The 13,150-nt window shown below is 43.5% G+C and overlaps 1 protein-coding gene across 2 annotated transcripts in view; it reads left to right on the top strand.

The window, feature by feature from the left end:
• Positions 1-13,150, top strand: part of TEC (tec protein tyrosine kinase) — a 142,246-nt gene that overhangs the window by 23,464 nt on the left and 105,632 nt on the right. The window contains exon 1 of one of the 2 annotated variants that reach the window (XM_077477525.1): positions 6,489-6,640. The exons of the other annotated variant lie outside the window; for it this stretch is intronic. Coding sequence (XP_077333651.1) covers positions 6,624-6,640 — 17 coding nt within the window. The 5' untranslated portion in view covers positions 6,489-6,623. Of the gene's footprint in view, positions 1-6,488; positions 6,641-13,150 lie in introns of those variants that run through there. 2 annotated transcript variants of the gene reach the window in all.

Consider the following 13,150-nt stretch of genomic DNA (forward strand, 5'->3'; position numbering starts at 1 on the left):
GACCGGAGCAAGGTCAGACGGTCCGGGTCAGCAGGCAATCAGGCAGGTAGAAACAGCAGGCAAAGGCAGCATCGGTAAAACAGGCAGAGGTTGGCAACAGATCACAGGTAGAGGCAGTAGCAGGGTCAGGCAGGCCGGGTCGGGTTGGAGAGAGCAGAGAGGTCAGACAAAGCTGGGTCGGTATAACAGCAGATAATCAGATATGGTAATCAGGAACACAGAAGCTGAGACGAAACAGCGCCGCACCAGCGCACTTGGAGAACCTTTATGTGCTCAGTGGTGCCAAACAGTGCTACCTAACGCATGCGCTCACACACACACGAACGCCCGCACATCTCTCACGCGTGCTGACGCACAGTAATGGGAATGCGCCGATGCTCAGTTCACGGAGGAGCACGCGTGCGCATGCACTCACGCAAATGCGCCTGTTTACTTCTGGTAGGTCCCTGACAAACCCCCTAACAGTGGCATGTACTTAGCCTTTGCCGATTGACCCTCTTACTCATTTTCTCTATCACTCTATGGAACGGGGAAGCTAAGCGGGGAACTATCTCTGAAAAAACAATTATTGTATCCAGGGAAGAAAACGATAAAGATCCCATTTGATCATAAACAAAAGATCCAAAGTTCGAATGTTACCCAAGTGATTACCTCCTAAATTAACTATTAGGATTGAAGGTGGTGGCCATGACTGATAAATTAACTATTAGGATTTAAGGTGGTGGCCATGACTGATATAACTGTGATAAATGAATGTATAGTTGCTGCCACTTCAGGCCTTTCACACCCTTCCAGTACAGAGCAAAGGATTCTGGCTGTAAAGATAAGTTGACCGAGTACCTGCATTGAGCCGCACACTTCCATGCCCAGTATATGTAAGCGTGGCACAGAATCCATACACAATGTTGAAAACCTAGGAAATCAAAGTAAAAAGTTAGGTCTGATATATCTCCTAAAACTATTGGGCCTCCATCTTCCCATACCCATTATGGCTTTGGCCAGCAAACCCCTCTGCATAGCATCAGATGCTGCCCCTATTTTGAATGAATGGGATGAAAACTTCAAATTCTGTAAACCCAATTTTCCAAAACAGTGTTTCAGGACATATGAAAATTGGTACTGCACATGCTGCCAAAAACCCATTCACCAGTGCCACATCTCCACAGGCCATTAGAATCACCCATTCCCCCCGGCCCAACTGGTTGGTTTTAGATTGCTTCAAAAAAAAGGCATACCCAGCCTTGTTCCACAAGCACATGTTCCAAGAGCATTCCAAAGAACTCCTTTTGGATGCTGGAAGCAGGTCAGAAATCCGAAAAGCCCCAAAAGAAGACAACACAAAAGCTACCTTAAATAGCAAAGCCTCATTACTGGTAAAGCAAACCAAAAGCGTGGTCTCGCAAAGGCGCTTAAGAATATTCAAACAAATAGTCCGTCTAACATCCGGGGCAAAAGTTTTCCTCCTGTAGCCTTTCAATGCCTGTTTCACTGTAAAAAAAACTTGAGCAGGACGGGAAATCTCTCATTAGGAAGAAAAAAGATACCCCAGCTAGGGTCTTTGCCAAAAGTCCATAAGAAGGTATACTCTCCATCAAAAAGGCCAAAAAAGCAAGAACTGCCTGTTCCTTGGGAGCATTCAAAGCAAATCCATTAGCGCCAGAGAAATGTATCCACTTCCTCCAGGCAGCAATGTAATCCGCTCATGTACGAGGAGTGACTGAGTGTCTAATAGCTTAAACAACTGGTGTTAAATCAGTTCCCACAGGTAGGCTTGGCACTCCGTCCCTTCCGCGTCAGCCCCCAGGGAGCAATTGGTGAAAACGCGGCATCTGGAAACGGGAAAGAGAGTCCGCTATAGTATTTAAAACTGCCGGTGTGTACTTAACCTTATTCCAGATATTAAATTTCAAATATAAAAAGACCAGATGACGCAAAATCTTAACCACAAACAAAGAGCTGGAAGAAAGGCAATTGACCCGAATCCACCTGTTCGCAAAAAAATGTCCCCAAAGCGACACTACTACCAAAATCGGGAAGAGCTCTAGCAGCACAATGTTTCTAGAATCTTTCTTTCGAATCCATGTCTCCAGCCGAGCACCACAACTCCAATGCGATTCCCATATTTCCGCAAAACCCTTAGAGCCCGCTGCATCTGTGAACAAGCGAAAATCTGGAGCAAAAATAAAATCTGACTGAAAAAAGGACCTTTCGTTAAAGGACGTTAAAAAATTGGCCCACACCACCAAGTCATCCTTGAGGGGGGCCTTTAAGCATATGTGAGCAAAAGGGATATTAAATGTTTTAAAGGTTGAAATGTACAGATGTCGGGAGAAAATCCTCCTTACTGTCATGATTTTACAAGCAAAAGCCCGGAGGCCCAATAAAAACTACATCTCCTTCAACAACACCTTCTGCCTTCTTAAGAAAAAGGCAATAAAGTTCCTAATTTTGTCAATCTTATCCTATGGCAGACTAAACTCCCTTGCCTCGGTGTCAATCAAAGAACCTAAAAACTCCATTGAAGTCGCAGGGAAAAAAGTCTCCGTGGCCAGTGGAACACCAAAATGTTCTGTAATCTCGCCAAACAAACGCAACAGCCGAGAACAAAAGACAGATCCCGCTGGACCGATAAATAAAAAATCATCCAATTAATGCACTACATACTCTTGTCCAGACTCAAAACACATAACCCAATGGAGAAAAGTGGAAAAAGCTTCAAAATACGTGCAGGACAGTGCATATCCTATAGGGAGACATTTTACAAAAAAAAATAACATCCGTCCAAATAAAAACCCAAAGAACGATGAGATTGGCAAAAGCCTGAAAGCCAACTTCATGTCAACTTTAGTCAACAAAGCCCCTAGGCCACAGGCCTTAACCTTCACAATCGCTTCCTCAAAAGTCGCATAATCAACTGAACAAAGCGACTTATCAATTTCATCATTCAATGATCTCCCTTTAGGAAAAGAGAGATGTTGTATCAGATGGAACGTATTTGGTTCCCTCTTGGAGACCACCCCCAGTGGAGAGATGCGGAAATCCTTGAAAGGTGGAGACTGACAAGGGCCCGCCATGCGACCCTCCCCTATCTCTTTAAAAACTTTCTCCCGCACAACCTCTGAAAACCGATCGAACGACTTTAAATCACCTACAATAGTGTATCCAGTGCCTGAAAAAGAAAGCAGCAGAAAACCTACAGAAAAACCCTCAATTAGCAAACACGCCTTCTCCTTGTTTGGATATAACTCCTGCCATGGGTGCATGTTTTCCAGCCTCACTGGCGTGCAGGCTTTTAGGAAAAATATCCCGCTGAGATGGGAGTCCAGATCCAGCCATTTTCTTAAAGCATCGCACCACTGGATGTGGCCCTGCACAAAATGAGCACTCATGCCTATATTTACATGAGGCATTAAAGCGACATTGTTTTTTATTAAAAGAAGAACCGTAACCTCCGCGATAAACGGAGCTGATAGGGTTAACTGGATTCTGCCAAATAGCGGGCCCTCTTTGGGGCTGGATCAAATTAAGCCACAGGCCCACATCCTTCATCCCCCATCTTGAAGATGGGTGGACCGCCGGTATTTGGCGAAACGACTCATAGTAGGTGTACCAGCCCAAACTGCCAACATTTTTATAGGCCTCCAACACGTGATCTAAATGCTGAAACAGGCCTCCACCTTCTAACACGCTGGCAAAAACAAAAAATGCCTGTAGTTATTGAAAGAGCGGGGTATAGGTCTACGCCTGTCTTCCTCCTGCCTATCCTCCCCTTTCTTATCCGATTTCAAAATAAAATCATTTGTAACGGGAATGAGGGATAACACATCCACAAATTCCCCCCTTCAGATTTTCTCCTTAACTGACTTAGTCAAATGGTACCCCAAAGGAGAAATCTCACAGGGCATTGTCTCCTTCATACAGGATTAAGGTACTGACAGTCTAGTTACACCCATGCTAGCAGGAGTGGGAATGTGTGTATCCCTAACAATTGTTGTGCTGCTTAGCTGACTCAGTGACACAGGAGGTGCTAACACAGGTGTAGAAACAGAGCTTGTAACAGCAGACACAGGGGGGATACACAGTAGACAGAGAAAACTCACCCTGCCAAGCTGGTGGATGTCACAGCTGGCACACTCAAGCTTGGAGGCATACCCTGGAAAAGTGTGCCCGGAGCCAGGTCACTCTGTGGGGCCGACAACTGTGGGACAGCTGCTGCTTGAAGACTGTCTGCTGGAGCGGCCAGTGCTGTTCTTTTCTGCCACCCCTCCGTGGTTAAAGCGGACCTCCACCCTGAAGTGGAAGTTCCGCTCATCTGATCCCTCCCCCCCTCTGGTGCCACAATCGGCACCTTTCGGGGGGAGGGGGGTGCAGATACCATCCAGGTATCTGCACCCACTTTCGGGACAAGCTATCCGCAGCTAGCCGCAGATGCCCCGCCCCGTTGTGTTCTGGGAAACACACAGTTCCCAGGACACAGCGGGGACCAGTGGAGATGTGCAATGCGACTCTCGCATGCGCAGTAGGGAACCGGGCAGTGAAGCCGCAATGCTTCACTTTCCCGATTCCCTGACAGAGGATAGCGGCTGGGGCAGCAGAGACACGAGCGATCGCTCGTCACCTGCTGCCGACATCCCTGGACCCTGGGACAGGTAAGTGTCAATTTATTAAAAGTTAGCAGCTGCAATATTTGTAGCTGCAGGCTTTTAATATTTTTTTTAAAGGTGCAGCTCCTCTTTAAGGACGCCCTCTGCCCCTCCTTGCGGCTAGTGACTTGGAGCAGATCCTCCTCTTCCATGTCTTGTGCACCGCCTCCAATCCGTCCTGTGCAGCTCATCCCGTCAGCCTGGTATCCTCCTCTTCACCTCCCACATCCACAAGCCACTCAGGAGGCAAGCTTCACTGCGTTCTCCTCTGAGGGGAGGGCTGCACTGGCTGTGGCCAAACCTCCTCCATTCTGCCACCGCCCCTTAGGCTCCCCTTTTCAGTGTCAGCCATCTCCATGCAGAGTCTCAGCCACGCTTCTCTCCCACTACAGCCCACTCTCTGCATAAATGCCCGGACCAAGTCCTCCATTGACACACAGCTCAGTACCTTGAAAGGGGGGCAGGGAGGGTAGCTCTGTCCTCTGGATTACTGGAGCTTTTTCTCCTGTAGTCCCAGCGCTGCAAGAGGAAGGAGAGACCATCTGCAGCACTTTTATCACATTCCAGGAACATCCAGAACCTTCCCGGAATTCCTCCCCTTCCCACATCATAGGTCCCAGAAGACTGCGGGACCATTCACAAAGCACAGCACGGCTTCATTACCAGTTTCCCTTGCTTAAGATGCAGGAGCCTGGACCCGAAGCTGATTGAAGAAATGGCTCGGGTGAGGATAGTTCTGCATCCCTGGACAGAAAAATGTCTGTATATTAAATTAAGTCAACAGCTGCAGTAGATGTATTGCAAATGTTGAAGAAGTAAAGACGCATATGGCTATATATGTAATTGCCATCATCCCTTGAAAGAGAATATACGAATAAACCTCAAAATGTGGGATTTAAAGACAGTTGAAAAAAGATAATACATTGTTTAAAAAACATATATAATTTTATTACAAATAGAATTATATAAAAATTCCAAGAATGGAAGCAAAAGGACAAGACAAAAAGCGATATTATTATCACATTACATGAACATTGATATAATCATGAAGTGGTACTCCCCAGCTTCTTGCTGCTCCTTCGTCGGGGATTTCCAATGAGATAAAGTAGATGGGGATATCGAACGCGTTTCTAAATGTGCAAGTATAAGCAAAATCTTCTTGAGGGAATAATACCACTTCTGAAAAAAAGCACAATTTGTATTTAGAAAAGCAAATTTATGGTTGATTATATATGACTAATTGAACTCTTATGCAGGCCATACGAACAAATTTTCTTTTCAAAATCAGAAAGTTTTTTTTTTTTGTGATCCGATGGCGCCACCATTGATTTTCGAAATTTGGCCGACCAAGCCTTCAATTTCACCTCATGTTGCTACAGAAAATAATTTTCGTGGCTGGGAATCTTCTTTTCTCTCCGTAAATTTTCTTTTCTTATTACATTTCTAGCACGACTCTCTCGTTTGTTTTTCCAAAAATTTCCAACATGTCCGATTCCTAAAATTTGATTTCCGCACAAAAATTGGCTGTTGCTGCAGCCTCACTAATGGTGTGAAATTTGTACGAAAATTCTTAGATACGATTTTCGAAAAAGAAAATTCTTTCGAAAGTCGAACCGTGTATGGCCGGCATTAAGGTTTGACCTCATATTATATGATTTTTGTAAATCTGAAGACAAAAGTCTGCAGAAAATCTAATAGTGTGTATGTTGACCTTTTCCCATACTTTGCATAGAGGAGGCAGACTTTAGTGTTACTTTTGCTTTCAGTAAACTGAGCCCTATGTACAAAAATTCAGACAATTCCACCTCAACCTGATTTTCCAGTTACTGCAGTTGGCGTGAGCTCTAAGAATGTAATGTGTGGGATCTTTACAAACTTCCTTCATCTTGTTGAAAGTGCAAGGATCAAGAACGTATCGCCAGCGTTTTCCTGTTATGATTCTTCTTTTTATTTGCCATTTGAAAGTTCATCCCAGTGGAAATGAGCATCCTAAACAGGTTAGAACCATTATGAATGTGCGGAGAGAAGGGCAGGGATGGGTGTTTCTGATGTCATATCTTAGCTATATGAAATTGTATTAGGCTATTGTATAGATGAATACTGCGTCTTTTTTTTTCTTCTATACCTGGGATCAGATCACATGAAATGTAAGTGGAGATCCGAGTTTTCTCCAGTACAGATCTGGAGACATTGATCTTATTTTCTATAAAAACTTCCTCGGTTGTTAGCGTAGTTGTTATAATGATCTGCTTGCAATTAAATAAACAGGTTGGTGGAGGTTTTAAAGCTTGAACCTTGTATGTGCAGCAAATGTACTAATATATACTAATTATTACTAATGAATGATGCCTAATAAGAAATCTTAAGGCTGATTTACGTTTTACATCAGCTGGTATTGATTCCAATTCATAGTAAAGATCTGGAGGATTCAGGAAGGTTTTTTTTTTAAACCTGATCGACTGATTAAAGTGGGCACAGGCAGCATAAAGGGTTCTTCTTCTACACTCTGTTGGTCTCTGTGTCATGGTACCAGCTTTCCTGTGATATTTTATTCTGTATATGTTAAGAAAAATACTAGAGGTATCTGTCAGAGGGACTGAATAGCAGCTCTGACGTTAACTAGTTACCCTGATGTTCTCTGTGTAATGCCTGCCATGTAAGTAACATACTGAAAATCCCCAGGACGACTAATGCCGGTGATGAACTGATGCAAAAAAAGAAAAGAAAAACAAGACCGGTGTCAGTGCGGCATAAAAAAACAGGATTGCTGTTAGCATAGCAAAATGCCCCCAGGATTGGTGTCAGTACTGTAAAATACCCCTAGGATTGGTGTCAGTACTGTAAAATACCCCTAGGATTGGTGTCAGTGCACAAAAAACAAACCAGAATTGGTGTCAGTGCAGCAAAATATTCCAAGAATTTGTGTTAGTGAAGGAAAATACTCCCAAGATTGGTTTTGGTGCAGTAAAATCCCCTGGGGATTGGTGTCAGTGCTATCAGAGATATCTTAGAGATATCTGCCAGTAGTGAGGGACTGAACAGCAGCTCTGACATTTAAACATTGTTACCCACATGTTGTATGTGTAATGCCTGCCATACTCTTTTTACATACATTTACTGAAAAATCCCCAGGACGACCAATGTCAGTGATGCAGTGATGCAAATAGAGAAAAGAAAAACAGGATTGGTGTCAGCACAGTAAAATAACCGATGGATTGGTGTCAGCACAGTAAAATACCTCATGGATTAGTGTCAGCACAGCAAAATACCTCATGGATTGGTGTCAGCACAGTAAAATACCTCATGGATTGGTGTCAGCACAGTAAAATACCTCATGGATTGGTGTCAGCACAGTAAAATACCCAATGGATTGGTGGTGTCAGCACAGTAAAATACCCCATGGATTGGTGTCAGCACAGTAAAATACCCCATGGATTGGTGTCAGCACAGTAAAATACCCCATGGATTGGTGTCAGCACAGTAAAATACCTAGTGGATTGGTGTCAGCACAGTAAAATACCTAGTGGATTGGTGTCAGCACAGTAAAATACCTTGTGGATTGGTGTCAGCACAGTAAAATACCCCATGGATTGGTGTCAGCACAGTAAAATACCCCGTGAATTGGTGTCAGCACAGTAAAATACCTCGTTGATTGGTGTCAGCACAGTAAAATACCTCATGGATTGGTGTCAGCGCAGTAAAATACCCATTGGATTGGTGTCAGCACAGTAAAATACCTCGTAGATTGGTGTCAGCACAGTAAAATACCTCATGGATTGGTGTCAGCACAGTAAAATACCTCATGGATTGGTGTCAGCACAGTAAAATACCCCATGGATTGGTGTCAGCACAGTAAAATACCCAATGGATTGGTGTCAGCACAGTAAAATAACCCATGGATTGGTGTCAGCACAGTAAAACACCTCATGGATTGGTGTCAGCACAGTAAAATACCTCATGGATTGGTGTCAGCACAGTAAAATACCCCATGGATTGGTGTCAGCACAGTAAAATACCTCATGGATTGGTGTCAGCACAGTAAAATACCTCATGGATTGGAGTCAGCACAGTAAAATACCTCATGGATTGGTGTCAGCACAGTAAAATACCCCATGGTTTGGTTTCAGCACAGTAAAATACCCCATGGATTGGAGTCAGCACAGTAAAATACCTCATGGATTGGTGTCAACACAGTAAAATACCTCATGGATTGGTGTCAGCACAGTAAAATACCTCATGGATTGGAGTCAGCACAGTAAAATACCTCATGGATTGGTGTCAACACAGTAAAATACCTCATGGATTGGTATCAGCACAGTAAAATACCTCATGGATTGGTGTCAGCACAGTAAAAAACCTCATGGATTGGTGTCAGCACAGTAAAATACCCCATGGATTGGAGTCAGCACAGTAAAATACCTCATGGATTGGTGTCAGCACAGTAAAATACCTCATGGATTGGTGTCAGCACATTAAAATACCTCATGGATTGGTGTCAGCACAGTAAAATACCCCATGGATTGGAGTCAGCACAGTAAAATACCTCATGGATTGGTGTCAGCACAGTAAAATACCTCATGGATTGGTGTCAGCACATTAAAATACCTCATGGATTGGTGTCAGCACAGTAAAATACCCCATGGATTGGAGTCAGCACAGTAAAATACCTCATGGATTGGTGTCAACACAGTAAAATACCCCATGGATTGGTGTCAGCACAGTAAAATACCCCATGGATTGGTATCAGCACAGTAAAATACCTCATGGATTAGTATCAGCACAGTAAAATACCTCATGGATTGGTATCAGCAAAAAAAAACAGCATTGGTGTTCAGTGGTTTTACTTACCTCAGAACCTACTACTGCGATGCTCCCTTTCCTGCAATAATCTGCACTGCACTTGCCACCTGCAGCAGGTGTAAATGTAATGCTAACGACACCAATAATGCAGGTCGCAAACACAGTGCGCTTGCCTGCACCAGAGTGTATGATACAGAAGTACCATACAGTCCAGTAGTATACTACTTTTGGTCCAGTGCTGTGCAATTTCAGGCCATTCAAATGAATGGGACTGAAATGTACTGCACTTGCACAGGAAAGTAAGCGGGTTCCTGTGCCTTAACTGGTATAAACCGGCCCTGACAGAGGAAACACAGGTGTGGTGAACGTTCTAACACAGAGGCACTTCCTTGTGAACACTGGCAAGAGTTTGAATTCCCTTATCTCTTTCCATATTTACACCTAGGTACTACTTCCGCCATGCAGAAACCTGACGAGTCTGACAGTAGTATGAGTGCTATCATTTATTACATCTTATATTACATTACAGATAAAGGGAAACTGGAGCAGAAATTTCTCCAGGAAATGTACATATTTCAGACTTTCCGTTATTCTGTTTTTATCCTTCCCAGCAAAACGTTATATGTTTGAGTATAGATTTTATATTGTACCTGTGCAAGGTGATTGAAGTGAACAAAATCTAATGTGTGCAAAGGTGCTTTCCTTGCCATCCACCATCCAGATAGTGTGACACCCTCTTTGACCTTGTAATAGTGCCAACAGTTTGATAAAACTGGGAGTTTTGTTGGGGATGTCTTGCTTTTAGAAGCTCTGAGAATTATGAGAAAGCAGCATAGAATCTGACGTTCCAGCAACCTGCAAATCTGAAATGTCAGTTTTGGGTGCACAGTGGCTTCAGAGCTCATGCACATGGCGTATAAAAACATTGCTTATAGAGGGTTTTAGCATTTTATTTTTTTGCCTGTAAAATCACCTCTATGTTAGTCTATGTGGCCATGCTCACATAAAAACACCAAATACATGTTCTGAGAGAAGCTCAAAGTGTTTCACCCCCCCCCCCTTTTTTCCTTAACTGAGCCCAATCTGATCCAGCGATGTGCATGAGCACAGCAGCTCCCGCAGCTGTCTTCCTCCTCATTGGCTCCTGCTCCTGTCAATCAAAAGCTGTGACGCAGGGGACAGGGGCGAGTCCCGCTGTCTGTGTCAGCAGGCGGAGGGAGCATGCACAGGTGCCCCCAGGGAAAGCGGCTTTCCATGGGGGCACCCACCAAAAAGGAGGGACATGGAGCACCGATGGGGGACCCCATAAAAAGAGGATTGGGCCTGCTCTGTGCAAAGGCATTGCACAGAGCAGGCAAGTATAGCCATGTTTGTTATTTGAATTGAAAATAAGGTCTATGGATTAGATACTTAACTAATGATCTGGTTCATGTGGACCAGAGCGTGGAGTCTTTGCCTCTTCCCCTTGCTTTTCTCTTTTCATAATTTTTCTTACTGTTCTTTCCTTCTTCTTGCTTTTGTGATTAAGAGATCCGAACTGCGTAATTCCATGGTTGTGGGAGATAGAACTTCCTTCTTTTGCTAGTTGAGGGGATTTGCACCTCCTGATGTGAAGGACGTACTCTGAACCCCATAAAATCACATTGCTATTATACAATAGAAAGACATGCTGAGACATCTGTTTTAAAGAGGAAGTAAAGGCTATTAAAAAAAAAAAAAGCAACCTGCAAGGCAAAGGCATAGCATACTAGCTCATTATGAATAACTTACCTGAGAACGAACCCCCCAAAGCAGTCCTCCGTCTTCGTCTTTGCCGCTGCCCTGTATCCCGCTGTGATTCGCCGGAGCCGCAATGACATCACTCCCGCGCACGGGAGCCGGCACAAGCGGCATATCACAGTGATCTGCGGCCGGCTCAGTGCGTCTGCGCGCTGCTGTCTACAGCGCATGCGCCGTAGACAGCGGTGCCTGTCTTTTTGTAAATATCTCCTAAACCGTATAGGTTTAAGAGATATTTCTTGGACCTACAGGTAAGCCTTAATCTAGGCTTACTTGTAGGTCAAAGTGGTTTGTAAGGGTTTACAACCACTTTAATGTCTCTTTGCAAACTACAAAATTAGACTGTGGTTGATTGAGAATCGATTTTGCAGTTTGTGGTTCTATATCTTAGCAATGTGGTGAGGACAGCTATATAAAGCCTCGTACATATGATCAGATTTCCTGATGGGAAATGTGTGATGACAGGATGTTGGCGAAAAATCCAACCAATGGTGCGATCCATTGGTCAATTGTCGGACAAATGTTGTATAGCAGGTTTTAAAATTTTCCACAGACGAATGTCTGTTGTCGGATTTTCTGAGCGTGTGTACACAAGTCCATCAGACAAAAGTCCAAAGTACAAACATGCATGCTCAGAAGCAAGGATGAGCCAGAAGCGGTGGGTCTCATAAACTAGCGTTCGTAATGGAGAATTAACATTCGTGACATGACAAATTATGAAATCTCGAAATGTAGTGCACAATCTTTTCTTCTTTAACGGGATAATAATGAAGCTGCTTTGCTGATGGAGTTATTGCAAACAAATTGTCAAAGGCTTTTTTTTCTAGTGATATCAAGAATAATATTATTATGCTTTTTTTTTTTTTTTGGGCAAATTACTACAACACCATTAGCCCATAGTTTTTAAGTTCAAAGATACAACTATGTTGGTGACGTTAATTTTACATTGTATTTTTTAAATGTAACTGCTTACTCCCAAACTGCCATTTGAAGTAAAACACATAGCCAAGTATTATTCTCCACAAATTTTTTTTTTTTATTGTGCATTAACCACTCAGTCCCAGACCAATTTTCAGCTTTCAGCGCTGATGCACTTTGAATGACAATTGCGCGGGCATACAACACTGTACCCAAATGAAATTTTTATCATTTTTTTTCCCACAAATAGAGCTTTCTTTTGGTGGTATTTAATTACAGCTGGGAGTTTTATTTTTTGCTAAACAAACAAAAAAAGATGCAAAAAAAAAAAATGTTTCCGCCCGTGTGTACGCGGCCTAAAACTTTTTTTTCTAGTTTTGTATATGTTAGAACGTATGTCAAGTTACTATTGTTGTTTGTATCCTTCCCCACATATACTTTATATCCAAAAAGGCAGGTACTCCCATTGAAAGACATCCCCTCTGTTCCTTTTTTGGGTGATAACTGTAAAATTTCTAGATTTTCATTTGGCATTGTATCAACATGAAAAGTGAGAGTGACTCTTCCAAACATGGACATGGACAGGACTGTAGCAAGATGGTGGCAGCCGCGGAGAGACAAAAAATGAATTCCTCCGTGTGCCGTCCGTATTCTTCAGCAATATCAGCTTGGATTGCCTCCGGGGGTCCAGGGGACCGAGCAGGCCGGTTTTCGTGGTCCGATGCGGGCTCGTAGTGCCCCGATGGCGTTGGATTAGCGGCGGTGGACCGGAGCTCCTCAAGGAAACGTCCGCCGTCGCCCACGTCCGGACACGCCCCCCAAAATAAAACTATTTTCAGTTGTACTGGACCTTTCATATTAGATCATATAATCCTGCTTTTAATTTGTAAAATTGGGAAAGTCCTATTAGGTACACGGCACCTCTTCAATTGCTTGATGACACAAATTGCTAATCGGCCAATCACACGGTAGCAACTCAATGCATTGAAGGCCAGTTCACACCACATGCA

This window comes from Lithobates pipiens, unplaced genomic scaffold (assembly GCF_037356315.1).
Source record: "Lithobates pipiens isolate NorthernLeopardFrog02 unplaced genomic scaffold, aLitPip1_a1.2 Scaffold_13, whole genome shotgun sequence".
NCBI classification, from domain to species: Eukaryota; Metazoa; Chordata; class Amphibia; order Anura; family Ranidae; genus Lithobates; species Lithobates pipiens.